At 35.2% G+C, this 23603-nt stretch overlaps 1 protein-coding gene across 3 annotated transcripts in view; it reads right to left on the bottom strand.

Moving 5' to 3' along the window:
- Positions 1 to 7843, bottom strand: part of LOC137944226 (uncharacterized) — a 40546-nt gene extending 32703 nt beyond the window's left edge. For all 3 annotated transcript variants that reach the window (XM_068789827.1, XM_068789828.1, XM_068789829.1), the window contains exons 1-3: positions 7493 to 7843; positions 3709 to 3903; positions 3409 to 3531 (exon numbers count right to left, since the gene is read on the bottom strand). In XM_068789827.1, the coding sequence (XP_068645928.1) occupies positions 3409 to 3531; positions 3709 to 3903; positions 7493 to 7573 (399 nt within the window). In that variant the 5' untranslated portion in view covers positions 7574 to 7843. The remainder of the gene's footprint in view (positions 1 to 3408; positions 3532 to 3708; positions 3904 to 7492) is intronic.
- Positions 7844 to 23603: the final 15760 nt, after the last annotated feature.

Here is a 23603-nt window from a genome sequence, read left to right as displayed (position 1 = left end):
GCCTCAACTTATTCCCATATCAAAGAAGATGACCCCAACATTCCTGAGCACAAGGAAAATCTTGCATGGAAGCTCTCAGAGCCCAGCAAGATAAAAAATTTCATATGGACAGCCATCAGAGAACAAATCCTCACAGTAGACAACCTTCAAAAGAGGGGCTTATCCGTCCCTGATAACACTTGCCCTCTTTGTGGTGTTTGTGAGGAGTTTGTTCAGCATATTCTCCTTCACGGCGGGTACTCATGGCAAGTATGGATGGCGATTTTCCAAAAAATTGGTATTCAAGTGGGCCTTCATCAAGACCTTTTCTGCACCTTCCAGATGGTATTGGGGTCGCGTGTGCCAAGAATTGGCAAACTGCTTCTCTCTGCATGTCTTGCCCATATTCCGTAGTGTCTTTGGTTGGAGTGGAACAATAGGAGGTTTAACCTCAAATTCAGAAGCCTATAAAGCACTATCTCCTGCGCAGTAGGAATGATCTCCAACTAATTGCATACTAGGAAGGAATTTGCGCCTCAAGCGGGAATATCCCTTCGCTAGAATTGGAATCTTCCGGCCCATATGGCGGGTCCTCAAAAGGTGTCGGCCATGACCGAATGGGAGCCTCCCCCTAGTGACTGCATGAAGTTAAATTTTGATGGAAGTGCTTTGTGGTGCTGAGAACCAACCGGTATGGGTGGTATCTTCAGAAACCACAAAGGTGAGACTATTCTTTCTTATGCAAGGCCGGTTGGTATTGCCGACTCCAACACCACAGATATGACTGCCCTTCTCCATGGGTTAGAAATTTTCAAGGACCGTCTTCACAAAAGTTGATGGTTGAAGGGGATTCTAAAGTTGTCATTAGTTGGTGCTCCAACACCGCCTCCCCCCCATGGCGACATTGCCTCACCATTTCTTCCATAGTAGACATTGTATATCCTTTCTTGTACATTGAGCCACATTCCCAGGTCAGTCAATTCATTGGCCGATAGGCTTGCTAAATTTGGAACATCTCAACAATCTCTCATTGTTTGGGACGGTTCCCCCCTAGTAATTTTGCTCTTTTGAGACTTTAATATAATCCAGCACTATTTAAAAAAAAAAAAACAAAAGTTTGATCTCACCAAATGAAAAGAAGAGTTGTCTTTCAATCATATGCTTGTGTTGAGATGAAATTTCTGCTTAGAGTCCTCATAACTCCATCAAAAAAACTCATCAAATTCCAGAAAACTTCTCAAAGTCCTTCAAAATTCCATAAAGGCTATTTCTCCAAAGAAAGAAAAGCAACCAAAAAAATTCAAAATAAAGGCTTTAATCAAATCCAAAAACAATGGGAATACTATTTATAAAAATATAATTCAAACAAGAGCAAGTATGAACAAGGTTCAAACAAGAAAATAGAAGTGGCTCTTAATTTAGAACAAAAAACTGAGAGTTCCAAAACAAAAAAAATACGATTTTGATCTCAATAGATAGAAAGAAGTCCTCTTTTACTCATTTGCTTTTGTTGTGATGGAATTACTACTCGAGAGTCTTCATACTCCTCCCCACCAAAACTCTTATAAAATAACCTTATTGATGTGGGTAACGAAGAACCAAAAAGCCAAGAGATACCCTATTTGGATCCAGTAAAAGATGGATTGGTCTGTTGAAGCATGTCGGAATGAGGGAAAGAACTGATTGAGAAAACAAGGGAGGGAACTCCTACAACTTTATGGAATTTTCAAGAAATTTTGAAATTTATATGATTTTTTAAAAAGGTTGGAAATTTTCAAAAATCTTATGGAATTTTCTTGGACTCTACAAGAATTTTTTGCATATCTAAAAATTTTGAAAAATTTCCCGTAATTTTTTCAAGATTTATTTAGAATTTACTGATTTTTTTTTAATTTCCCAAAGAATTTTTTGTTGTGTGATTGCCTTCATGATTGACTAGTTATTAGTGGGAAAAAATTTACACCCATATGTTTTTCAATTTTTCATCCTTTTTTTACTATTTTTTGTTAGAAATCATCTTACATAGTTTTGTTGATATCAAATTTTTTATTCTTTGTTTGTTTCAACCCACCTCCCCCATCTTCCTTTTCTTTTGTATTCAGTTCTAAGCTCTGGATGGGTTTTCAGAGCTCCTCTCTGCATTTTAATTATTTGTATTAGCCTATTGGATCTTTTACTTGCCATAGATCCTGTCCATTTGGATTTCTTGTTATGTCATCCCTCCTCAAGGGAAGAACAAAGAAGTGGAAAAGCCAAATGTTGAGCAACACTCCGAGGCTTCCTATATGATTAACTTGTATTATGGGGCCAAAACTAGGCAGATTTGTCTCCCTCATTCAGCCACTAACTCTCTCTTCTTCCTTTTTCGTCTTTTCATTCTTCTCTTTTCTCATCTCCAACTTCTGAGCCTTCCTCCTCCCTTATTCTGCTTTGCACTAGCCTTGTTCTCTCTGGCTCTCTTCCTTCTCTCAAATGATGAAGCCATAAGTCACAAGTAACTTAACATTATCAAAGCTGATATTAGTTATACATACACTATGCTAAAAAAATCATGACATGCAGGAATCTATTTAGCGAAGCCCTTCTAATTTTTTAGTTCTCCTGGATTTGTTTCAACTTCAATGGTTTAATGCAAGAACAACTCTGTGCCTCTTTCTGTCTTTTTCCTCTTCATCTTATTGAGTCCACCCAACACAAAGAAGCACTTATTTTTTCACCAAACTAATATATGCTTGTTTACCACTGTTAAGGAATAGTCCCACATAGATTAGTGAGTACAAAAATCTTGAGTTTATTAGTTGGTAAAGAGGTTTCCTAAGTTGGCAAGTCGTTTTCGAATAGGGCCTTGGACCCAATTTAACATGGTATCAGAGCGGATACTCATATGTGGGCCTGCACCTAAACTATCTACTTGTAGAGCCACAAAAGATGCCCTACACCTAAAACTATCCACTTGTAGAGCCACAAAAAAATAGGGCTTACACCTAAACTGCCTACTCCTAAATTATCCACTTGTAGAGCCACAAAAGAAGGTCTACACAGAGGGGGAGTGTTAAGGAATAGTCCCACATATATTATTGAGTACAAAAATCTTGAGTTTATTAGTTGGTAAGGAGGTTTCCTAAGTTGGCTAGTCATTTTCGGATAAGGCCTTGGACCCAATTTAACAACCACTAAACCCAAATAACAGGTTTCCTATCAAGTTTTATTCAGGGCTTTTTTATCACTAGGTTTACTACAATATATTAGTGAAGTATATATCAGCAAGAACCGACGAATATAAGTTAAAAAAAAAAAAAAAAAAAAAAAAAAAAAACAGAAGAGGAAAATGTGAGTGACATAATACCTTAATCTTGACATAAGCATAACAGAAATAATTGGTAAATTTTTTTAAATAAAGACAGAAAAAAAAATTTAATTGAAACTTACTTGCAAAATGGTTTCATAACTACACTTTTTTAAAGGTAGTGAAACACTAACATCAACTTTTGAGTTGATGTATTTTGTCAGGTCTACCGTAGTCTCGCCAAGAATACCAGATCTAGCAGAACCCTGTCACTCATAAGTAGAAATTGTTTAAGTATAGTTATCATCAAACGAAGCAAAACAAAAATATATACATTGATATATATATATATATATATAGTACTAAATGCAGACATCTGGATGGACAAGGCTGTGATAATTATTAAAACTGAAATCTAATGTGAAGGAAAGTCAGGTTCAAACCATGGCAAGAACAAATTTGAATTGGCATTCTTCAAGTTCCTTCGAAGCATCTTGTGCAATCCATATAGACTCTGAAAGTGTTTCTGTCCATCGACAAGTTCCATTGCGTACGAATGTTTTGTTTGATTTAGCAACAGTCTTCCCAGTTTCAACAGATGTGACGGATACAACAAGCTTGTCCCACCCTTTAGGCACCTGGGTAAATCACTTTATGGTAAGACATTAGGCAACTTTCTTTTTTTCTGAAAGGTAACATTCTTTCTTTTTTTCTTTTCTGTGAATGTTGATTACACACAAACACAACAGACTTGAAGCAAAAAAATCGCACAATAAACCCTCCCATGTGGCTATTGAGCATCGGCCCAAACCACCTGCTACATAATTTTTAAAGAATCATAATTGGAAATAGAGATGTAGGTATCTAACTCTAATCATATGTAGGGAACCAGTATTCAAATTAAATTATACAGATTATCTTTAAACAAGCCAAATCTGTTATAGATTTCCAAGCTAAAACACCCACATCTGTCAAGAAAAGCTAAATCACCCACATGAAACCACTCTCTACTGTTAGAAAAAAACTAGCAATAATTATATCCAACTGAGCTCAGAGGGACTACTTCAAACACAAAAGCATGGCTCTGGTGTGGAAAAAGTACTTGGAGAATTTAAGAAAAGATAGATCCACCGACAGAAATTGATAATTAATGAAACAAGGAAAGATGAGAAAGACAATAATTAAGGTTGAATAGGAAGAAGAACAAGAAAAAGGAAGAATATGAAGTCCTATGAAGAATAGAGTTTTATTACGAGGAAGTTTTTAGTCAGAATATACATATTTCTTCACATAGAATTGTTTGTTTTGGGCTTAGTTCAAAAGTTTTAGTTCTTTCCTTTAAATAATAGTATTTGTTTTGAGAAGTCTAGAATTAGCAAAACCATAATGAGTAATTGTCTTAACTAAAAGGGATTTCTTTCCATGGCTAGTTGATTCAGCTTAGACACTCCAAAGTTCTACTATATTTAGATAGTTCACTTTTAGGAAAGTGCGATAGTGGCAATAGCATTTGGTTTATCAGATCTAGGAGGTTATAAACAAGGAGAGACTATAAATTGCATCAGTTTCAATAATTAGTACAATTTCTTTTCAATTGTTTTTTTTTTTTTTGTGAGAAAAAGGTGTGGATGTATTACTAGAAGAAAAGGAACAATTTCTTTTCAACTTTTAAAATGGTGTAGTGAGAATAACCCCATATAGCTTAATATCAAGAAGAATGTTGCAGTCATTAGTTGCAAAAAAATCTCCTCACTTTAGCTAGTCATTTTGGATGAACCTGGACCTAACTTTAACTGGATTGTTTGTTCCATTGGGCTCAATTCATACCCAGTTCAATTTGTACCTCATTTATGTTGTCCACGTATCAAGCTTATCGTCGGTTTGTTTAAGCCTAGATGTAGGGGGAGCGCTAGTGGGAATAATATGACATTAATTATCATCAAGAAAAAATTTGTAGCTATTGGTTGCAAAAAAAACTTCCTAACACTGGCTAATCATTTTGGAATGTAGTAGGATCCAACTTTAACAAGATAGGAATCTTTATTTTTCACTTTTTTATGCTAGAACAGTTTCATAGGTATCCTCCAGTTATCCTAATTACTGTTTTCTCTGAAACAATTTTTCTTTTTTAACATTACATACACACACAAAAACACACCCTTAACCCTTGCAGGTACATGAACCCAGGACCTCACACTAGAAATCACCCATGTGACCATTGAGCCAAAAGCCCAAATCACTACAGAAGAGCCATCAGTTTTCAAGTTCTACCAATTAAAGAAAAACAAAGATTTCATACTTAAATCCATGGTGGTGAGGCCACTTGAACAACAGTTCTATGCCTCAACTGCCCTGTTTTTATGATCTTACATATCATCCCAAGGAAAAAGAAAAAATGCCTACAACAGAAAATAATAAATTGAGCAAGTTATAAAAATTCTGAAGTAGGTCCAATCCATAGACCCTACAGCACACTCTAAATTCTCTTCACTGTTTTGATCCCTTTAACATGACATATGGGGCATTTTGTTTGAAGAACATCAGATGCTAATAGTATTTTAAATAGAATTTAAAACATTTTATTTTTCACTAAAATAGCCACTTGTTTTTAACTTATTGGAACAATTAATTTTTTAAGCTATTAATTATTCGATTAATTTCTTTATTTTTGAAATGTCCAAATTAAATAAGCTAAACAAACAAATATTTAAATAAACTACTCAATAAAAAACAACAATTAACCTGAACAAGGAAAACAACATATCATCTAGCTTGACACAAGACACTAGAGCAGATAGCTAGAGGAGTCAGCTGGATCAATCACAAAATTCCAAAGCACTTGCTCATAGCAACCAACCCACATCAATGGCTAAAAATTATTTAACAGTAAGTCACTTATTTGTCCAAACAAAATGCCCATATCTGGTAAAAGCTGTCATAATCGAGAATAAAACAACAACGTCACTGATAATAATAGCTAAGAGAATTAATAGAATTTTCAACATCATATACCAAATAAAATTCATTAGATCTCACCAACTCAAGCATACAGATACTAAGGTAAATAACCTTGTAGTATTTTTTTCTTTTTTTCTTCAGATTAATCAATTTCTAGTCAGTTTGTAATTACATGAAATCTCACACCCACTGAATTGGACAACACAATCATCCTTATGACAACCACTGATCAGCTTAAATCAACTAATTAATGTTTTTGGATAAAAACGGATTTTCTTTGTATGTCTTTTTTTCGTCTTCAGCTGTACTTTTTCTTTTCCATGTGGCTTAATAATGTCATAACAGCATAAGTTAGTAACAGAAAGTTCCACAAAGATAACCTTTCACCCTAAAGTCAAACATGTTTTGACCAAAGAACAATAAACAACATTTCAAGATGAAACGTATTATGAGTTGGAAACTCAAATACCCAAATTCAAAAGAAAAGATCATTTTTTGAGAGAAGGATAGATCATCATTGGCCAAGATGACATTCAGGAAAGCTAGATAACTAAATGTGTTCATGTCTGAGCATGTTAGCTGTAAGTTTCAATTAAAGTATCATACTTGAATTTAGTACCAACTACATCATAGAGAGAAGACGACCATCAGCCTGATTATTTGTCTCAGCTATTTCTCTCTTACCACATTCCAGGTGTCACTAAAATTTCATAATTCTATATCCCAGGAACAATTTGGCGAGACCTTTTATACATGCTAGAGAGATCTCATTGGAGTAAATCCGTGGGAACAGATTTCTAGAGTATTTTAGTTACCAGAGGATCAGATAGATATTATTCTGGGCTAAAATTATGAGTATCTGTCAATGAAATTCCTAGATGAGCAAGATATACTGTTCTTTCTAAGCATAGCTATTTTTTGTTTCGCCACCCATTCAAGATTGTAGCAGTACCTTTTCAAACAGCTCAAATCGGTTAAAAAACACCCATTCTTGGTTAACATTACGAGATGGCTTTTCATGTGATGTATCGAATCAAGTCTCACTGAGGTAAGGGTCTCAATATTCAAATAAATAATGCAGAAAATAATCAAATTATTTTAATTCACTTTAACATAATATGAAGTAAACCAAACGGTTCCTACGGCAATCTAAACTTCCAGAGACATGACGTTTCAAAATTCCTAAAAAGCTCGGGGTTCCCCTCAAATAAATTCAAAAGATACAGATGACAACAGAAAACAAAAAAATGCATCGTACGTACTGGGTACCTGAACAGCCTCGAAGTGAGAAAACTTGAAGTCAAATCTCTCCCCAGATTTATGTGACTTGTGGCGATGCAACTTGAACATTTTTCTCCACCAATTTCCTCAAAATTCCCCCAGGTCACCAACCATTGCAAAAAGGAAAAGGAATTCAAGGAATAATAGGTAGCAGAGAAACAATTTGAAACCGACAGTTACAGATCACTTTTCCTTTTCAAAGATGACATAAGAGCGTCCGACTGAAGGGAGAGAGAGCATAAGCTCTTCTTCTTGTGACACAAGCCGGCTAAGGCAGATGGCGAATCACCGTTTCCAGTCATGCAATTAAATATTGGACGAAACGACAATCGGTTAATCTTCGACGCCATCGACACCCAACGAGAATCCAAATTCCAAAGCAAAAGTTCACCGTCTTTTCAACCCACTGAAGATCGTCAAAAAAGCGGTTATAAATCCTTAAGCAGAGAGCAAGGTCGGAGTAAATTTTAGGACGTGGCAATTGTTGGTTGGAAGATAAAACGTGCTCCTGACTCACGTGGGACTGAGAAGCCAGGAAATCGTTTTTGCTGGTTTTCTTGTATTTGGTCCGCTATTAGAAATAATGGAAAATTAGTTAAGTTATTTGCATCTACACTAGAAATAAGTATTGTTCACCTTTGAATTTATAGCTATATGGGGCATCCTACTGGCCATGAAATACCCATAATTCAAAGGGACCTTCTAGAAGATAGACATCAACCGGAAAATATCAATATTGTAAGCCAAGAGAAGGTTCCCTTCCTAGGATTCAATATGTGAGTCACCATCTCCAAGGCGACTCAATGTAGCATGGTGAGGTCCCTTATTCTCACCTCTTAGGAGTTCCCTACTGTCTGTCCAGTGATCATGAAGATAACCTCTTGATATTCTAAATGAGGTCCTCATGGAGATCCGTCGGTCAATTTTCCTCAAGGTATCTCATCATGCCTGTGACGGTGGAGCCGAAGAGATCATTGAGAGAGGGGGTTTGAATGCAGATGGGTGTTTTCCTCACATAGGAAGAAATATTGAGACTATGAGGCCCAATCTCCTCAATTTCTATGTTTGTGGAAAACAAGTTCAGTAGAAGGAGATACACTGACTCCTCTCTCTCCAAAAAGCCTTTATAAGGCTGGAAGATCTCTGCAAAACCTTCTATTTCCCTTTCACAAAAGGAAATATCCACTTTCGTTGGTTCAACGACTCTCAAAAGTAGACAAATGCCTTTCTCTTTGAGTCCGAGTATGGAAGTACTCCCTCCAATTTGGCATTTCCTCGCAAATGTCGTTCTCCTTCCTCAAAGTCTTCTTCTTCAAAATGAGCTTTGTTCTAACATTTATGCTTAGTTCAAATTTTTAGAGAAAATGGAGAAATGAGGTTTTTAGCCTATGATTTGATGGAAAATCTCTCAAAAATGAAAATGAAAAAAAGATTTGGGGTTAGTAGAGCTCTGGAAAATCGTTGAAATGGATTTTGGAATAATTTGGGACGAAGAGATAAGTTAAAATTTTGATTGTGACTCTTCATCTCCTTTGTTTGCACCGTGAATGATCGATCGTTCTGTTTTGATTGATTGATCAATTGCTTAAGTTGATCGATCAACGACTCGTGCAAAGCGACTGAAATGTGATCCTTTGATTTCCATTTCAATCTTTAGGCACTATAATTATGGGATATGTACATTAAGCTCAAGTTTTTTCAGTTGAAGTGAATCAAGGTGGGTTTCTCATGCCTAGTTCTCCTTAAAGCTCAGAGAAATAGTCAAATCCTAATGGCTTTGTAAGAATACCTGCTAATTGATTTTCAATGGGAACAAACTCAGATTTAATAAATTTGGTTGGGACCACCTCTTTGATAAATTGATGTTTAATTTATTTGTGTTTTGATCGAGAGTGGTGAACTAGATTCTTACTTAGATTTATGTCGCTCATGTTGTCACAATGGACTGGAATTTCTTTTTGTTTTAAGCCATAATCGTCAAGTTGATGTTTCATGCAAAAAAGTTGAGCACAACAACTTTCACATGCTACTTATTCAGCTTCGGTAGCGGATTGTGCAACTGAGTGTTGTTCCTTGGAAAACCAAGAGACAAGCATATTGCCAAGTAATTGGCAACTACCACTTGTACTCTTTTTGTCAATTTTGTAACTGAAATAATCAACATCCGAGTAACCAACTAGATAAATGGTTGAAGAGTTTGAGTACCAAAGACCAAAGTTGGGTGTCCCAAGTAGATAACGGAAAATTCTTTTTACTCCCACTAAGTGAGAATCTTTAGGATCAGATTGATATCTAGCACATAGGCATACTGAGAACATTATATATGCTCTACTGGCTGAAAGGCAAAGTAGGGATCCTATTATGCTTCTATACAGTTTTTTATCTATGGCCATATCGGAGTTGTCTGAGTCAAGTTTCAAGGACGAACTCATGGGTGTGCTACTTGACTTAAGATTTTCGATGTTGAATCTCATAAGCAATCCCTTAGTGTATTTGGATTGATTTATGAATGTGTCATTTTTAGTCTGAGTTACTTGAAGTCCAAAGAAGAATGTGAGTTCACCCATTAAACTCATTTGAAACTCATTTTTCATTACACTATAAAAAATTTCACAATGAGAGGGATTTGTAGAACCAAATATGATATCATCAACATAAATTCGAACGATAATCAAGTTTTGATCATGGTTCTTAGTAAATAGAGTTTTATCTACACCTCCTCTCCTATATCCATTTTTTCTAAGAATTCTCTTAATGTTTCACACCACGCTCTTGGTGCTTGATTTAACCCATATATTCCTTTATGTAATTTTTATACTTGGTCAAGCTTACTCACATCTTCAAATCCTTCGGGTTGATCAACATACACCTCTTTTTGTATGTACCCATTTAAAAAGGCACTTTTTATATCCATTTGGTACATCTTAAATTTCATGTGACAAGCATAGGCTAGGAGGATTCGAAATGCCTCTAGTCTTGCCACGGGTGCATAGGTTTCTTAAAAAATTATACCTTCTTCGTAGTTATATCCTTTGGCAACTAACCTTGCTTTCTTTATCACTACTTGATTTTCTTCATTCACTCTGTCCCTAAAGACCCATTTTGTTCCAATGACTTGTTGATTTTCAAGTCTAGGTTCTAGAATCCAAACGTTGTTTCTTTCAAATTGATTCAATTCTTCTTGCATTGTCGTAATCCAAAAATCATCTTTTTTGGGCCTCGACGAAGCTTTTGGGCTCCATTTGATAAATGGAGGCACTATTTGCCACAATTCCATGAGTTGCTCCTCTACTTGCAATTTGCCTTGAGGTTCACCAATGATTTATTCTAGAGGATGATCAGCCATGAACTTATAGTTTTTTTGCTCCACAGGTGGCTCTTCTTGGGTTATTTGGGTCAATTGGATTATCTTTAAAATTATGGTCTTGAGGTTGAGATCCCAGGGATGAATTAGAAATTGGAGTTGGAGTTGGATTTAGCGAATTAAATTCATAAAACTCAACATGAACCGAGGTTAAAAACTATATAAATTTGTTATGAGTAAAATAATCGAAGAAAATTCCTATATTAGCACGAGTCAATTTTCCCTAATTTTTTCTTTGGTTATTTCAATATGAATACTTTGCATCAAAAGGTTCTTGTTGGAAGATATGATGTAATTAGGTTGGCACTGGTGTAATTAGTTTATGATTTATCTCTTATGCACTCTTACTAGGGTAAAGAGTATTCTTATAATATTAATTCTTTTGATATCTATATATACAACTTAAGGGAGATGGTTTGGAAAAGTCCATTGCCCTATTCTTCCTCATCTTTTCTCCAAATTTGTCACTCTTCCTCTTCTCCTTCTAAAACCTTCTCTCCACAACTCTTTTTTCTTATTTTCACCCCTTAATCCTCTTCTACTGTGATTATACATCATAAAATCCTAAGTTTCAACATGGTATCAGAGCTGGAAAATATTTGAGATGTAGAATAAGGGGAGGAAGAAAAAAAAAAAAACTAGAGAAGTTTCTCTTTTTTTCTTTAGTCTTTTTTCCCAATTCAAGTTTTTCATTGGATTTTTAACTATCTTATCGTTTGTTTCATATAAAAAGTTGTATATAGTTGGAAATGTATTTTAGTCTAGTTTCCAACTCAAAATGAATTGTTGAAATCAAACTTTTCTAGAAAGAGAAATCAATATCTAAAGCAGCAAAGGTCAAACAACAAAAAACTTTTGTGTAGCAGTAGGAAGCTTCAAATTTTGAGCCATATTATGCCATCAATTTACATGGAGAATTATATATCAAAAGAAAGATATACCTTGCAGCTTCTCTCGGAACCAACAACACTCAGTTCAATTATTATTTTTTAAAAGATTAATAACACTTGGATTATCGGTTGCTTAGTACTTGGTTCCAGTGTGTTCTTTGGTGCATATCATCCTTATTCAAAGATGGACTCACATTGGATTATTTCATGTGTCCTTATTAAGGACTTTCATTATTTGGGCATCGGCCTATATCCGTTGTTGCCATTGTGTCTCTTTGACTGAGACATTATTATTGAAGGACTCCTAGGTTGCTAACTATTGTCAGCAGTGGTTCGTTTGATGCATAATTTGAGTTTCTTAAAAAAATAAAACATCATATCTTTGAGACCGGTACCTCTCCATGTAAAGTGGTAGCCTCAACATCATATCTTCCTCATTACCCATTACCCTCTTATTTAGCAGGCTTTCACTTACCCCTTTGGCCAAAAAAATTTGAAGCATTGCTTTGGTTGGTCCCTTTTATTTATATGGGTGATTTAAGTCCTTTGAGACCGGTACCCATGGGCCTTTTATTGTTGTCTTGTGAATGACAGGCATCACCCACTCTACATTTTATTGGTTCCCTTGAGGCTTTTATCATCGCCGTGTGAATGATAGGCGTTACCCACTTTAGTGATCATTACCACCATATTTGGTAAAAAATTATTTGATGTTGGTTTTGACTTATATTTTATCACCCATTTCTACCCTTTGAGTCGATGCCTGGTGTTGGGACACCGTGATGGAGAAGCTTATTACTACATCTATGTTATTTACTTCAAGTTGGGATCACTGCCATTACCTCCCAGCTTGAGGGGGAGTGTTTGAAAATATGATGTAATTAGGGTGACACTGATGTAATTAATTTATGATTTATGTCTCTTATTCACTCTTACTATGGTGAAGGGTATTCTTATAATATTATTACTTTTGATATCTAAAATACAACTTAATGGGGAGGGTTTGGAAAAGTCCATTACCCTATTCTTCCTCCTCTTTTTTCCAAATTCATCACTCTTCCTCTTCTACTCCTAAAACCATATCTCCATAACTCTTCTTCTTCTTCTCACCCCTTAAGCCTCTTCTACTGTGATTATACATCATAGAATCCTAAGTTTCAACAGTTTTAAATTAAGTAATGTAGGGAAGGGTACTTGTATAAAACTCGTATGGAGTTTTGTTGAGAAGTGGCCTTATGCTTACTTGATTAATGATATAGCATGCGGTGTTCACAGCTTCGGCCCAAAGCCTATGTGGCATATTGTATGCATGATAGCTCTAGCCGTTTCAATTAAGGTTCAATTTCTTCTCTCAACAACAACATTTTGTTGAGGATTTCGAGGAGCTAAGAATATATGGTATATACCATGCTTTGTGCAATATTCCTCAAAATGTAAAATTTTGAATTCTCCTCCATGGTCACTCCTAATTTTGATAATATTATAACCTTGTTCCTTTTGAACTTTTTCACATAATTTAATAAAGGTGGCAAAAACATCATCCTTGTGGGCTAGGATAATCTATGCAAGTCAACTTTGAATAGTCGTCTACCACCACTAGGGTGAAGCGCTTCCCATTTAAGCTTAAGGTTCGGGTAGGTCCAACTAAGTCCATGTGGATTAGTTGAAGAGGGCGATAACTTGAAACTACATTCTTAGTCTTGAAATAAGTTTTGTGTTGTTTTCCAAGTTGTCAAGTATCACAAGGTTTCTCTCTTACAAATTTTTTATCCAGTAGTCATCTCACTTGGTTCTTTTTCACTAATTTGTTCAAATAATTTATTCCTATGTGTCCTAGTCTCTTATGCCATAACCAAGATTCATCAATTTTCTCACCAAAACAGATAGCACTAGTTGAAGATATATTGACTATGTTAGTAACATAGAGACTCCTATTTCTTTGTCCCTCTAGAACTAGTTCATCCTTTTCATTATTTACTATGAGTTTGTACTTTTCAAATGAAACCCTATTTCCTTTATCACAAAATTGACTAATGCTTAGTAAATAATGCATCAACCCTTCAATGTAATAAACATCGGATATGAAAGAGGTAGAGGTACCGATTTTACCAATTCCTTTAATAGTGTTGAATTTATGGAAAAGAAAAATACTTCATTGACTTATTATAATCAGAGTACATGAACCTCTATTTATAATAGAGGAAAGTAGTAGAGTCCAATTACAATTAAACTATCCTTGTCCCAATTACACCCAAACTCTAACACTTAAATATAAGTCATAGTATAATTAAATAACTCAACATAAATAGAAGACTAACATGACTAAAACACCTTTAAACTAAAAATCTTCTATGAGACCTACTTCCATAATAATTCTGGCTTTGTAAGACTTCTCATGCTACCTCACATGATCATGGTGGGTCCCACCAGCTCGTGATCATAGTGGGTCCATATCTTATGGGCTTGGGCCCATCTTCCAACTCGGTCCCTCAAGCTGGGGGAGAGAGAACATCATAAACTCCCAGCTTGCTGCAAATGGTGTATAAGATTTTCTCATAAAAATGGCAGTCATCCATATCTTCCAATATTTCCCTCACACCAGTGATCTCTTCCATGAGGCCCAACTGGCATAAGATATCGTATGGCATCGCTCCATACTCCAGTCATAACCCATGCTGGATGTAGGGCACACTCCTATCATTCTTAGGTAGTGGGTCTATACACAGTGCTCAAAAGTGTAGTAAAACTCCTCCATCACCATGTCCCTCCACAGGACAACGACTCTCAAGTGGTAGGAGTAATAAATGCCAATTAAGGGGGGTAACATATATGTAGTAATAAGCTCCTCCCTCATGGTGTCCCAATCCGGGCACCGACTCTCACAGGTAGAAATAGGTGATAAATGTTTGTCATTCACATGACAACAATAAAAGACGTGATACATGATAAATGTCTGTCATTAATAAGACAATGATAAAAGACATGATAAGTGGGTAATGCCTATCATTCACATGACGATGATGAAAGACCCATGGGTCTATATATATAAAAAAGTCTCAATGGACTTAAAAACAACCAACCGAAGTAACACACAAGAGGTTGGCCCAAAGAGGTTTGTGAGAGTCAAATAAAGGATGGTAGGAGATAGGATACTAGTGTGTTGTCGTAGGCAACCAAAAAATAAAACTTATACTTTTAAAAATATATGTAGCAGTGCGAGTAAGGATCGTTCCCACAAAGATTGATTAATCTAATTTTATGCTCCATGAACAAGGACGAGGGGGGGGGGGGGGGGGGGGGGGGGGGGAGGGACTAGTGTTACGAAAACACTTTTAAGAAAAACAACTGATAAACAATTCAAATTAAAGGATAAAAAAAATCAAAAGAACAAACCTTGGTCTAAGTCAACATCAACCATCAAAATTTCACAACTGATCATCGATGCAAGCATATAACAATTTGCACTTGAGTATTCACCATTGGAACTATCTTCCTATCTCTCCTTAGTCATAGTTAATTAGAAAACAAGTGATCCAATTAACCCTAACTACTAAACAACCCAAGACAAGTGTTAAAGATTTAATCTAGCACAACCTTAAGAATTATAGAGATCGATGAAACTAAATAACACAAGCACAAGCGGTTACATTTTATTTAGTCAAGTGTCCTTCTTAAGATCTAATAATTCCTGACGCAACAAATCATCAAATCTCAATTGCTTCAGAAGTTAGAGGGATCAAACAATTACGAATTTGACATCTAACCTAGCAGTAGATTGCAACGAGTAATAAACTAGTAGGTCTCCTAGTGATTAAACGAGGCAATCATGACAAAAAATTACAGAAGAACATCTGATACTCAAAACATAAATTGAACGATGAAAACAAATCAGATCTCACAGTTTTATTGATTCTGATGGCTTCAATTTCCTTTGACCAAGTCTGAAAGTTTAGCCATGTAGGGCCATGAAGAGAATTGAAGGAAAAAATAGAGAAAAGAGAAGGAAAAGCTGGAGAAGACCAATAGAGCCCACACCCCCCCACCCCTTTTCCGGTTCCAGGACGTCACAGTGCACATGCTACGACTTCAAGCCAGATTTTGACCTAGATTCAGCTCAAAGCATAAAAGTTGTAGAACGTTTCCGTTGCGTTCCATATCATCTTGAATCATCTCAATCAGAGCCTGGATGAGAGAGTTATGCCCAGAGTATGAAGCAATGTTGAAACTGTCCAAAATCGCCCAATTAACTTCGTTTTGCACTTAACGCCACCATTTGCATCCTAAATCAAAATATAAGAATAATGAGTATATTTAGGCACCAAATAATTATAAAAGCCTAAGTATTAAGGGAGAAAAATATGACATTTTGCATTCTCATCAAATACTGAGGTCACCACTTCTTCAATAATAATGTCTCATCCAAAGAGACACAATAGCAACAGCCGCAATGAGCTTGGGCCCGTATAACACGAACCAAATAATAAACCTTGTAAAATGACCCATGAAATAATCCGATGCGAGTATCACAAATATTATTGCGAATCAGGATTCTTGGTCTTCAATTTTCTTTGCTGAAAAAATTTCTTCTTAGATGCAAAAGCTTCATCTTTTGTGCTCCCCTTTTCTTGAATTTTTTTGTCACATTACTATAACATATAAAATACCTCTTTCTTTTACTTCTTGTACTTCTCCCCCTCAAATTAGGAGGTAATGACAGTGATCCCAACTTGAACCAAATAACATATATGTAGTAATAGTAGAGTAAGTATGCCAAATAACAATAACGTGCTAATGGGAATCAAAAGAAGATAAGATGTTGGAGCCACAATGTTCTTTATTCAAATCTTCATCAAGATAACCAATGCAGACTATAGATAGCAATCAAGGAGTCCTTCTTTCATAATAATATCTCAGTCTAAGAGACACAATAGTAGTAGTATAACAGTTGATAACTGGTAAATAATGAAAGTCCTTAAGAGTAATAAGGACACATGAAATAATTCGGCTTAAATTCGGAATTTTCGATGCAACATGATACCAACATGACCTTTGAATATTCCAATGCAAATATATCCTTAAATATAGATCCGATTGACATGGAACTTTCTCTTTCTAAAAATAGACTTAAATACCTTTGATCCAAGTATAATTTCTCTTCGTAAAATATACTTCTATTGAGATATATAATCTGATAGATTTTGGTCTCTATAATCCAGCCGAACTAAGTACTCATTCTCCTTTTGCAAGTATGACCATTGACTCTTCCAAGATCAATATCTCCATATAAAAAACTAAGATCTAGAATTGGTTGAATAGGTAAGAAAATTGACTTACACATATTTCTTTGGATATATAATTCTTCATACAAAGTCTCGTTCTTAATAGCATCAAATAGCTCGGCTACTTGACCCTCTTTTGCAATTTGACCTTTGCTACTTCAAATATCGATTTCTCTTTATAGATAACTCCGATTAAAAAAGTCATTTTCTTGGAAATTAAACTCGAATATCGTTCCATCAATATATAATATGCAATATGAGAATCTTAGTATATAGGTGAAAATACAAAGCAAACAACAGGTTTAGGGATTGAAAAAAGAAAAAAATAAAATAAATACGAACCTAAACTGCTAGAGATAATAGATCAAAAAAGGATCACATTATCTCTATGGGTTGACCGAGTCAACTCACATAACCTGATCTGATACCATTTTGAATTTATGGAAAAGAGAAATACTTCATTGACTTATTATAATCAAAGTTCATGAACCTCTATTTATAATAGAGGAAGGTAGTAGAGTCCAATTACAATTAAACTACCCTTGTCCCAATTACACCCAAACTCTAACACTTAAAGGTAAGTCATAACATAATTAAATAACCCAATATAAATTGAAGAAGAACATGACTAAAACACCTTTAAACTGAAACTCTTTTGTGAGATTTGCTTCCATAATAATTTTGGCTCTGTAAGACTTCTTATTGTGTAAGACTTCTCATGCTACCTCACGTGATCATGGTGGATCCCACTAGCTCGTGATCATGGTGAGTCTATATCTTATGGGCTTGGGCCCATCTTCCAACACTCTTGAATATGTTTACCTACCTTGGTCTTGTAGGCTTGGGCCTATCTTCCAACATTTCAGTGCCAGGTTAACTAAATTGACATTTAAATCATGTGAATGATTTAATCTAAGTTCTCTAACATGTTCTAGAATATGTGTATGATGTTCCTAAACATGTGTATATGCAACGTATGTCCTAAAGCTCCACGTGCACCATTATACTTTAAATAAAAGGAGTTAAGATTGCTCTTACATTTTTTATCAAGTTTTGATATACATCAATGACACTTAAGACTCTAGTCTTCTCATTATCTTCTTCTTAATAGGTGCTTGTTCAAGAGTCCTTCAATGTTGCTTGAGGACTTGTGTAGGTTTGATCATTTTGAAACTTTAGACCTTGAAATGCATTGTCACTTGAAGGTAAAATATCTAAAATACTTTAGTTGCAAATTGTTAGTTCTATTTAAGTTTTGTTATCATCAAAATCAATAAGGGAGTCAACCTAAGGTCAACACTTGACTCTAGTGGTCCCTTCATGTGTGACCTCTACTTTATCCCATATGTCCTTGGTGTTCTTACATGTGGAGGCCTGATTTAACTCATTTGGTCCTAAGGCACACAACAACAAGTCAATGGCCTTGGCGTTTGTTGTGCGTTTCTCTTTATCTTTCCTAGTCAACTCATTGAAGCTCTTTGTGACAAGAATGTCATTATCAAGTTTTAGAGCCTCAAATTGGCCATTCTTTATCACATGCCAAATTTCCCAATCCATTGATTGGAGGAAGAATTTCATTCTTACCTCCCAATACGCATAGTTAAATCTGTTAAAAAATGGGGGATGGTTGACGAATTATCCTTCGGGAATGAACAATTTATCCTGAAATATCATAATAATCAAATTTCAAAGTCAAGTAGAATTTGACATAAATCAAGTTTTAGCCTACCCTGATACCAATTGTTGGCCCAAGTGGCTTCTCTAGAAGGGGAGGGGGAGAATGCAATTACACACACCACAATTGAATAGCAAATGTTTTGTTATCGATATTCCTCTATTGTTATTCACCACCCAAGAACTTGTGTTTGGGAAATTCCACTAATAATCACTCTATTACCTTGGAATTACAAGAAAGATATTTCGACTCTCCTTCAAGCCATGTGTATACTCATATACACGATTAAAATTTCATCTCTCCAAGAGATTAGCTAGATTTTAGCTCTAGCATGCCTTTCTATATAGATTTAGTAAGGGTCTAGATGGACCTTTCAAAAAATAAAAGTTTACAAAGAAAGGTAATTTATACCCTTTGAATTATGGAGAGATAATCTTCTCCTTGTGTGTTTCAAGCTTCTAGCCTTTGATGCATAATGGAGTAGATAGGAGTTTGACTAATATGAATGCAAAGAGTTGGAATGAGAAATGAATGGTAGAGTTTTACAAAATAGGCTATTTCTTTCTCAAAATAGAACTTGGGAAGGAATTTCAAGTCAATGCTAATGAATAGTTGTAGGTATGCCAATAAAAGCTCATTAGTTTCTCAATAGGAGGTTTGGTGGGGTATTTTTAAGTTCCCCAAGCCAAACTAGTTGGTATTTTGCCCTTGTACAAAAAAGTTGATTTTACATTGATCAATCAGTGTAAAGTGGTTGATCTATTAATCGAGTGTAACGACTGTTTTTCAATCATAATATGACTTATGGATTGACTTGTATGAATGATCAATAACTTCCCGTTGGTTTGACATTTTAAGTTGACCAATTAATGTACATGGCATGATCGATCAATAGAATTCCCATTGCTATGATTAATCATCCTTTATGTCCCTAGTTGGCAATATTTTGTATAATTGATAAGTCATTGAGGGTTGATAAATCAACCTATACAATATTAATTGATTAGTCCTCTTGGTTTGATTGATCATGCTCTATAGCATAGTTTGGCCATGTTATGGTCCTGGGTTAAGTACCTATGCCTTTCGCTCCTAACCGGCTGGTCTTTTGGGATGTATTGGCTAGGTGCTTAACATTTGGTATCAGAACGGGCTCCCACGTCGCGAGTTCGAGTCTCGAGGAGCGCATAGGCTGGATTAAAATTACTGGTAGGTCACCGAGGCTAAATTAAAATTACTGGTAGGCTGCGGTTGGGCCAATGTCACTGCGTAGCCGTGGTCGTCGGCTTGTGAAGGTGGGATGTGATGTTATGGTCTTGGGATAAGTACCTATGTCTTCTACTCCTAATAGGCCATTTTTTTGGGATGTATTGGCTAGGTACTTAACATTTTAGGTACTTAACCCAGGACCATAACAGGTCATGTTCTAGATGATTGATCAATTGATCTTGGTTGATCGATCATGCTTTATGTTCTTGGCTTGCGTACTTTTGGTTGATCAATCATTGGCAAATGTCGATCGATCATTCCAGTGCCAGTTCAATATTTGAATTTTTAAAGCATGGCAATGTGTGATCTAAGTGATTTTAACATGTATGAAATGTGTGTAGGCATTTATAAAACATGTTTAAACGCAAATTATGTCTTAAAGGTCCAAAATTTACATTGTACCTCAAGTTTTGGAAGAATATGGTTGCTCTCTTATAGATTGAGTTTTGACATTTCAATGATTCATAAACTCTAGTCTTCAATTTTCTTCTTCTTTATGAGGGAGGTTCTTCGAGTACTTTGACATTCTATGGTGCTTGAGGTCTTTGAGAAGTTTGTGTCAATTTGACCTTTGAATTTTGTCTCTTGAAGGAAATGTATTTGAAATACTATAATTGCAATTGTTAGCTCAATTAAATTTTGTTATCATCAAAATCAAGAAGGGAATCAACGCTTGGTAAAAAACCTCCCCTTTTTATGATGACAAAACCTAATGTTGAAAAATAAAAAATATTACATCCCTAAGAATTGGAGATAAGTAGATTGTGAAAATTTTGGAATAGCTCCCGCTTAATCTATGCATATTTGATTTCACATTTTAAGATTTAATTTTTTATTTTTACTGTGTAGTATGTATCTTCTCTTTTGTCCCCCTTTTTTTTTGTCATATTCAAAAAGATTTGCAGTTACAAGTTTGAGTAAAAGGTTGGCTCAATGGCCTTTTCATATATATAGAAGTCAAAAGTTACAAAAAGAGTTGTAATTACAAGTGTTTAAAGCAAAAAAATACATTCAAAACAAGTACATGTACGTAAAAAGGACTCGGCTGGTCAAAATAGGTAGGAATGCAACTATTGAAGCGGTGGAGGTGGAGTTGAGCTATTGATGAGAATCTCTAGCATACTCTCAATCCCTCTCTGGCACTCATGTAGCTCAGTCTGACCCATCTTCAACTGTTCTTGAGTGGCAAGAATATCTACTGGGTGGCCCTCACATCATCCATATCATCTTCCAATTCATTCAATCGGTTTGAAGAGAAGGATGCTTCTTCAGTTCTCTTTTTCTTTGCAAATTCAAACTACTCGATTGGTGATCTCAAGCTCATTTCATCACTGAAGCCGACTATTTGTGGTGCCTCCTTCCCATGGTATCCTTCAAAATCCACTTGCTGCTCCACTTGGTATAGATGAATTTGCTTACCTTGGTCTCACCAATCGACATCTTCCTTGTGATGTGCACACTCTCGTTATTGGTGAGGTCAACTCTGCAATGTTGTTGGATTGTGGTGATCTTTTGAGCAAGTGGCAGTGCATCCGCTCGTGTACTCGAGGTGATGTTCATCATCCTAATCGCCATAAAGTAGCTGAAGTAGAGTTGAACTTTTTGTGTGATGGCTCACATCCAAAAGATTTTAGCTTGGTCAGTCGGGAAAATGTCCCTTTCCTCAGTTGAAGACATGTGTGACAATCTCTATGATGACCCTCCTATCCATATTGAGGTCCTTGATCTTCACTTAGTATGAGCTTCATGATATCTTTCTAACTAATAATTGTATAACATCTTGGATATTGAGGGTAAGGTCACTAAGCAGATCAACCGATCAGTTCTCCTTCACAAATATTGACTATATTTTAAGTGAAGTTGGTATTTATGATTCCAACTGTTGGAAGACATCTCTAATTAGAATCAATGTAAATACCTCTCCCACGTCAAAGAGATGGCAAATGAGGTAATTAAAAGGTCCTCTCATAGGGATAACACAAGAGTGTAATTAAGAAATATGACGTATGTCTACTTATGTCTTTTCTTTTTCAAAGTTTGTATCCCTGAGGGCATTGTAGTCATTCTGAACCTCCTTTCACAATTATAAATAGCGGCTTAAGACATGGGGTGGATCATTAAGTCTCTCCCCTTTACCTCTCTTCTTCTTTCTTCCTCTTCCTTTCTTCTCCTCTTCTTCTTCCTCTCCTCTCTCACTACCTTGGTCGAGGACCTTGTCATGGGATCCTAAATCTAATACGAACTTCAATTAAACTTCTAATTTTTTATATTCTCTGTCATTTCGTTTTTTCATTTTCACTGGACATTTTACATTAAGTTGTCATTGAATGTTTGTTTTTCTCCTCTTCATATTTCACTACTAGTTATTTGTTTCTAAGTTTCAAAATTTTGACTTGTAATAGTTTTGAATCTATTATTCTTTGCTTGTTAAAGGCATAGAAAAGGAAAGAAGAGAGAGCAATTTTTTAGGCATATCAAAGCAACGAGCACTAAGTCTCAATATTGAGCTAACTCATTTCCCGCCTCTAGAAATAAGGGAACAAGTGAAGGAAACAAATGTCTTGTTTTGGTCATTGTCAAAGTTGATAACTACTAATTAGTTCTATTATGCAGTTTTACTCATTTATTTCATTTCAAAATAAATATTTGGACGCAATATCGACTTTAAAGTTGATGTCAGTGATACCAACTTCAAATTTGGTAGATGTAATATTAACTTCAAAGTTGGCATTTGTGATACCAACTTGTTCATCAATTTTTTTAATACCTATTTTAAGAGAATCATTTGAAGAAAAAGTTCTTAAGTTGAATTTTGCAGTGTCATCATTTTACGATTATGTGGACATTGACTAATAATGCGGTTTGAAGAATAGGTAGTTTCGAAAATAAGATTGGCTGACTGTTAGTCTTAGAAAAAAATTTCTTTAATTCAATTTTTTTTTTCAAAGAAGTCCATAATCTTTAGTAGAACTTGTTGTTTTTTCTAGATTAAAAAAATGACAACTTACATCCAACAAAAATGATTTCCTTGCTTCTTGGTTTCAACTGACTTAGAAACATGTTATTTATCTTCCAACAAGTAGAACTTTAGTACCAATGATACTTCGTTGGACGTAACTTCAAAGTCGGTATTTGTGATATTAATATCTATGTTGGTTTTTTTAATACCGATTGTGAGGAGAAATATTAAAAGAAAAAAATTCCTCAGTTGAATTTTGCAGTGTTATCATTTTACACTTGTGGTTTGAAGAATCGGTAGTCTCAAAATAGATTAGTAGACTATTGGGGTGTGTTTTGCCAATAGTAAAATATAGGAAAAATGTTACCATAGAATTTTCTTGCTGAATAATTTTTTTTCAATATTTTTGCATTTTTGGGACATGAAATTTTGTTTTTATGATTCTTCTTGATTCTTCTCATCTTTAAGAAGTATTAAAAAAGATTGAATGATAAGTTTCCTATTGCTTCAATAAAAAAATTAAAAATAAACCAAAAAGAACTTAATTAATTATTTATCACCTACTTTTTACTTTTAATCTTATTTTTATTATTTATTTGTGCACAAAAAATCACTGCCATCCTTCTCCACAGTGGTGTAGACCTCTCAGATGAGGTATCTATGGAC

The sequence above is a fragment of the Aristolochia californica genome, unplaced genomic scaffold (assembly GCF_029961685.1).
Source record: "Aristolochia californica isolate CCGP_79_NKW_82.1479 unplaced genomic scaffold, dmAriCali1.0.hap1 SCAF_11, whole genome shotgun sequence".
Taxonomy (NCBI): Eukaryota; Viridiplantae; Streptophyta; class Magnoliopsida; order Piperales; family Aristolochiaceae; genus Aristolochia; species Aristolochia californica.
Note: the sequence above shows the minus strand (reverse complement) of the source record. Positions and strands in the feature narration are given on the sequence as shown.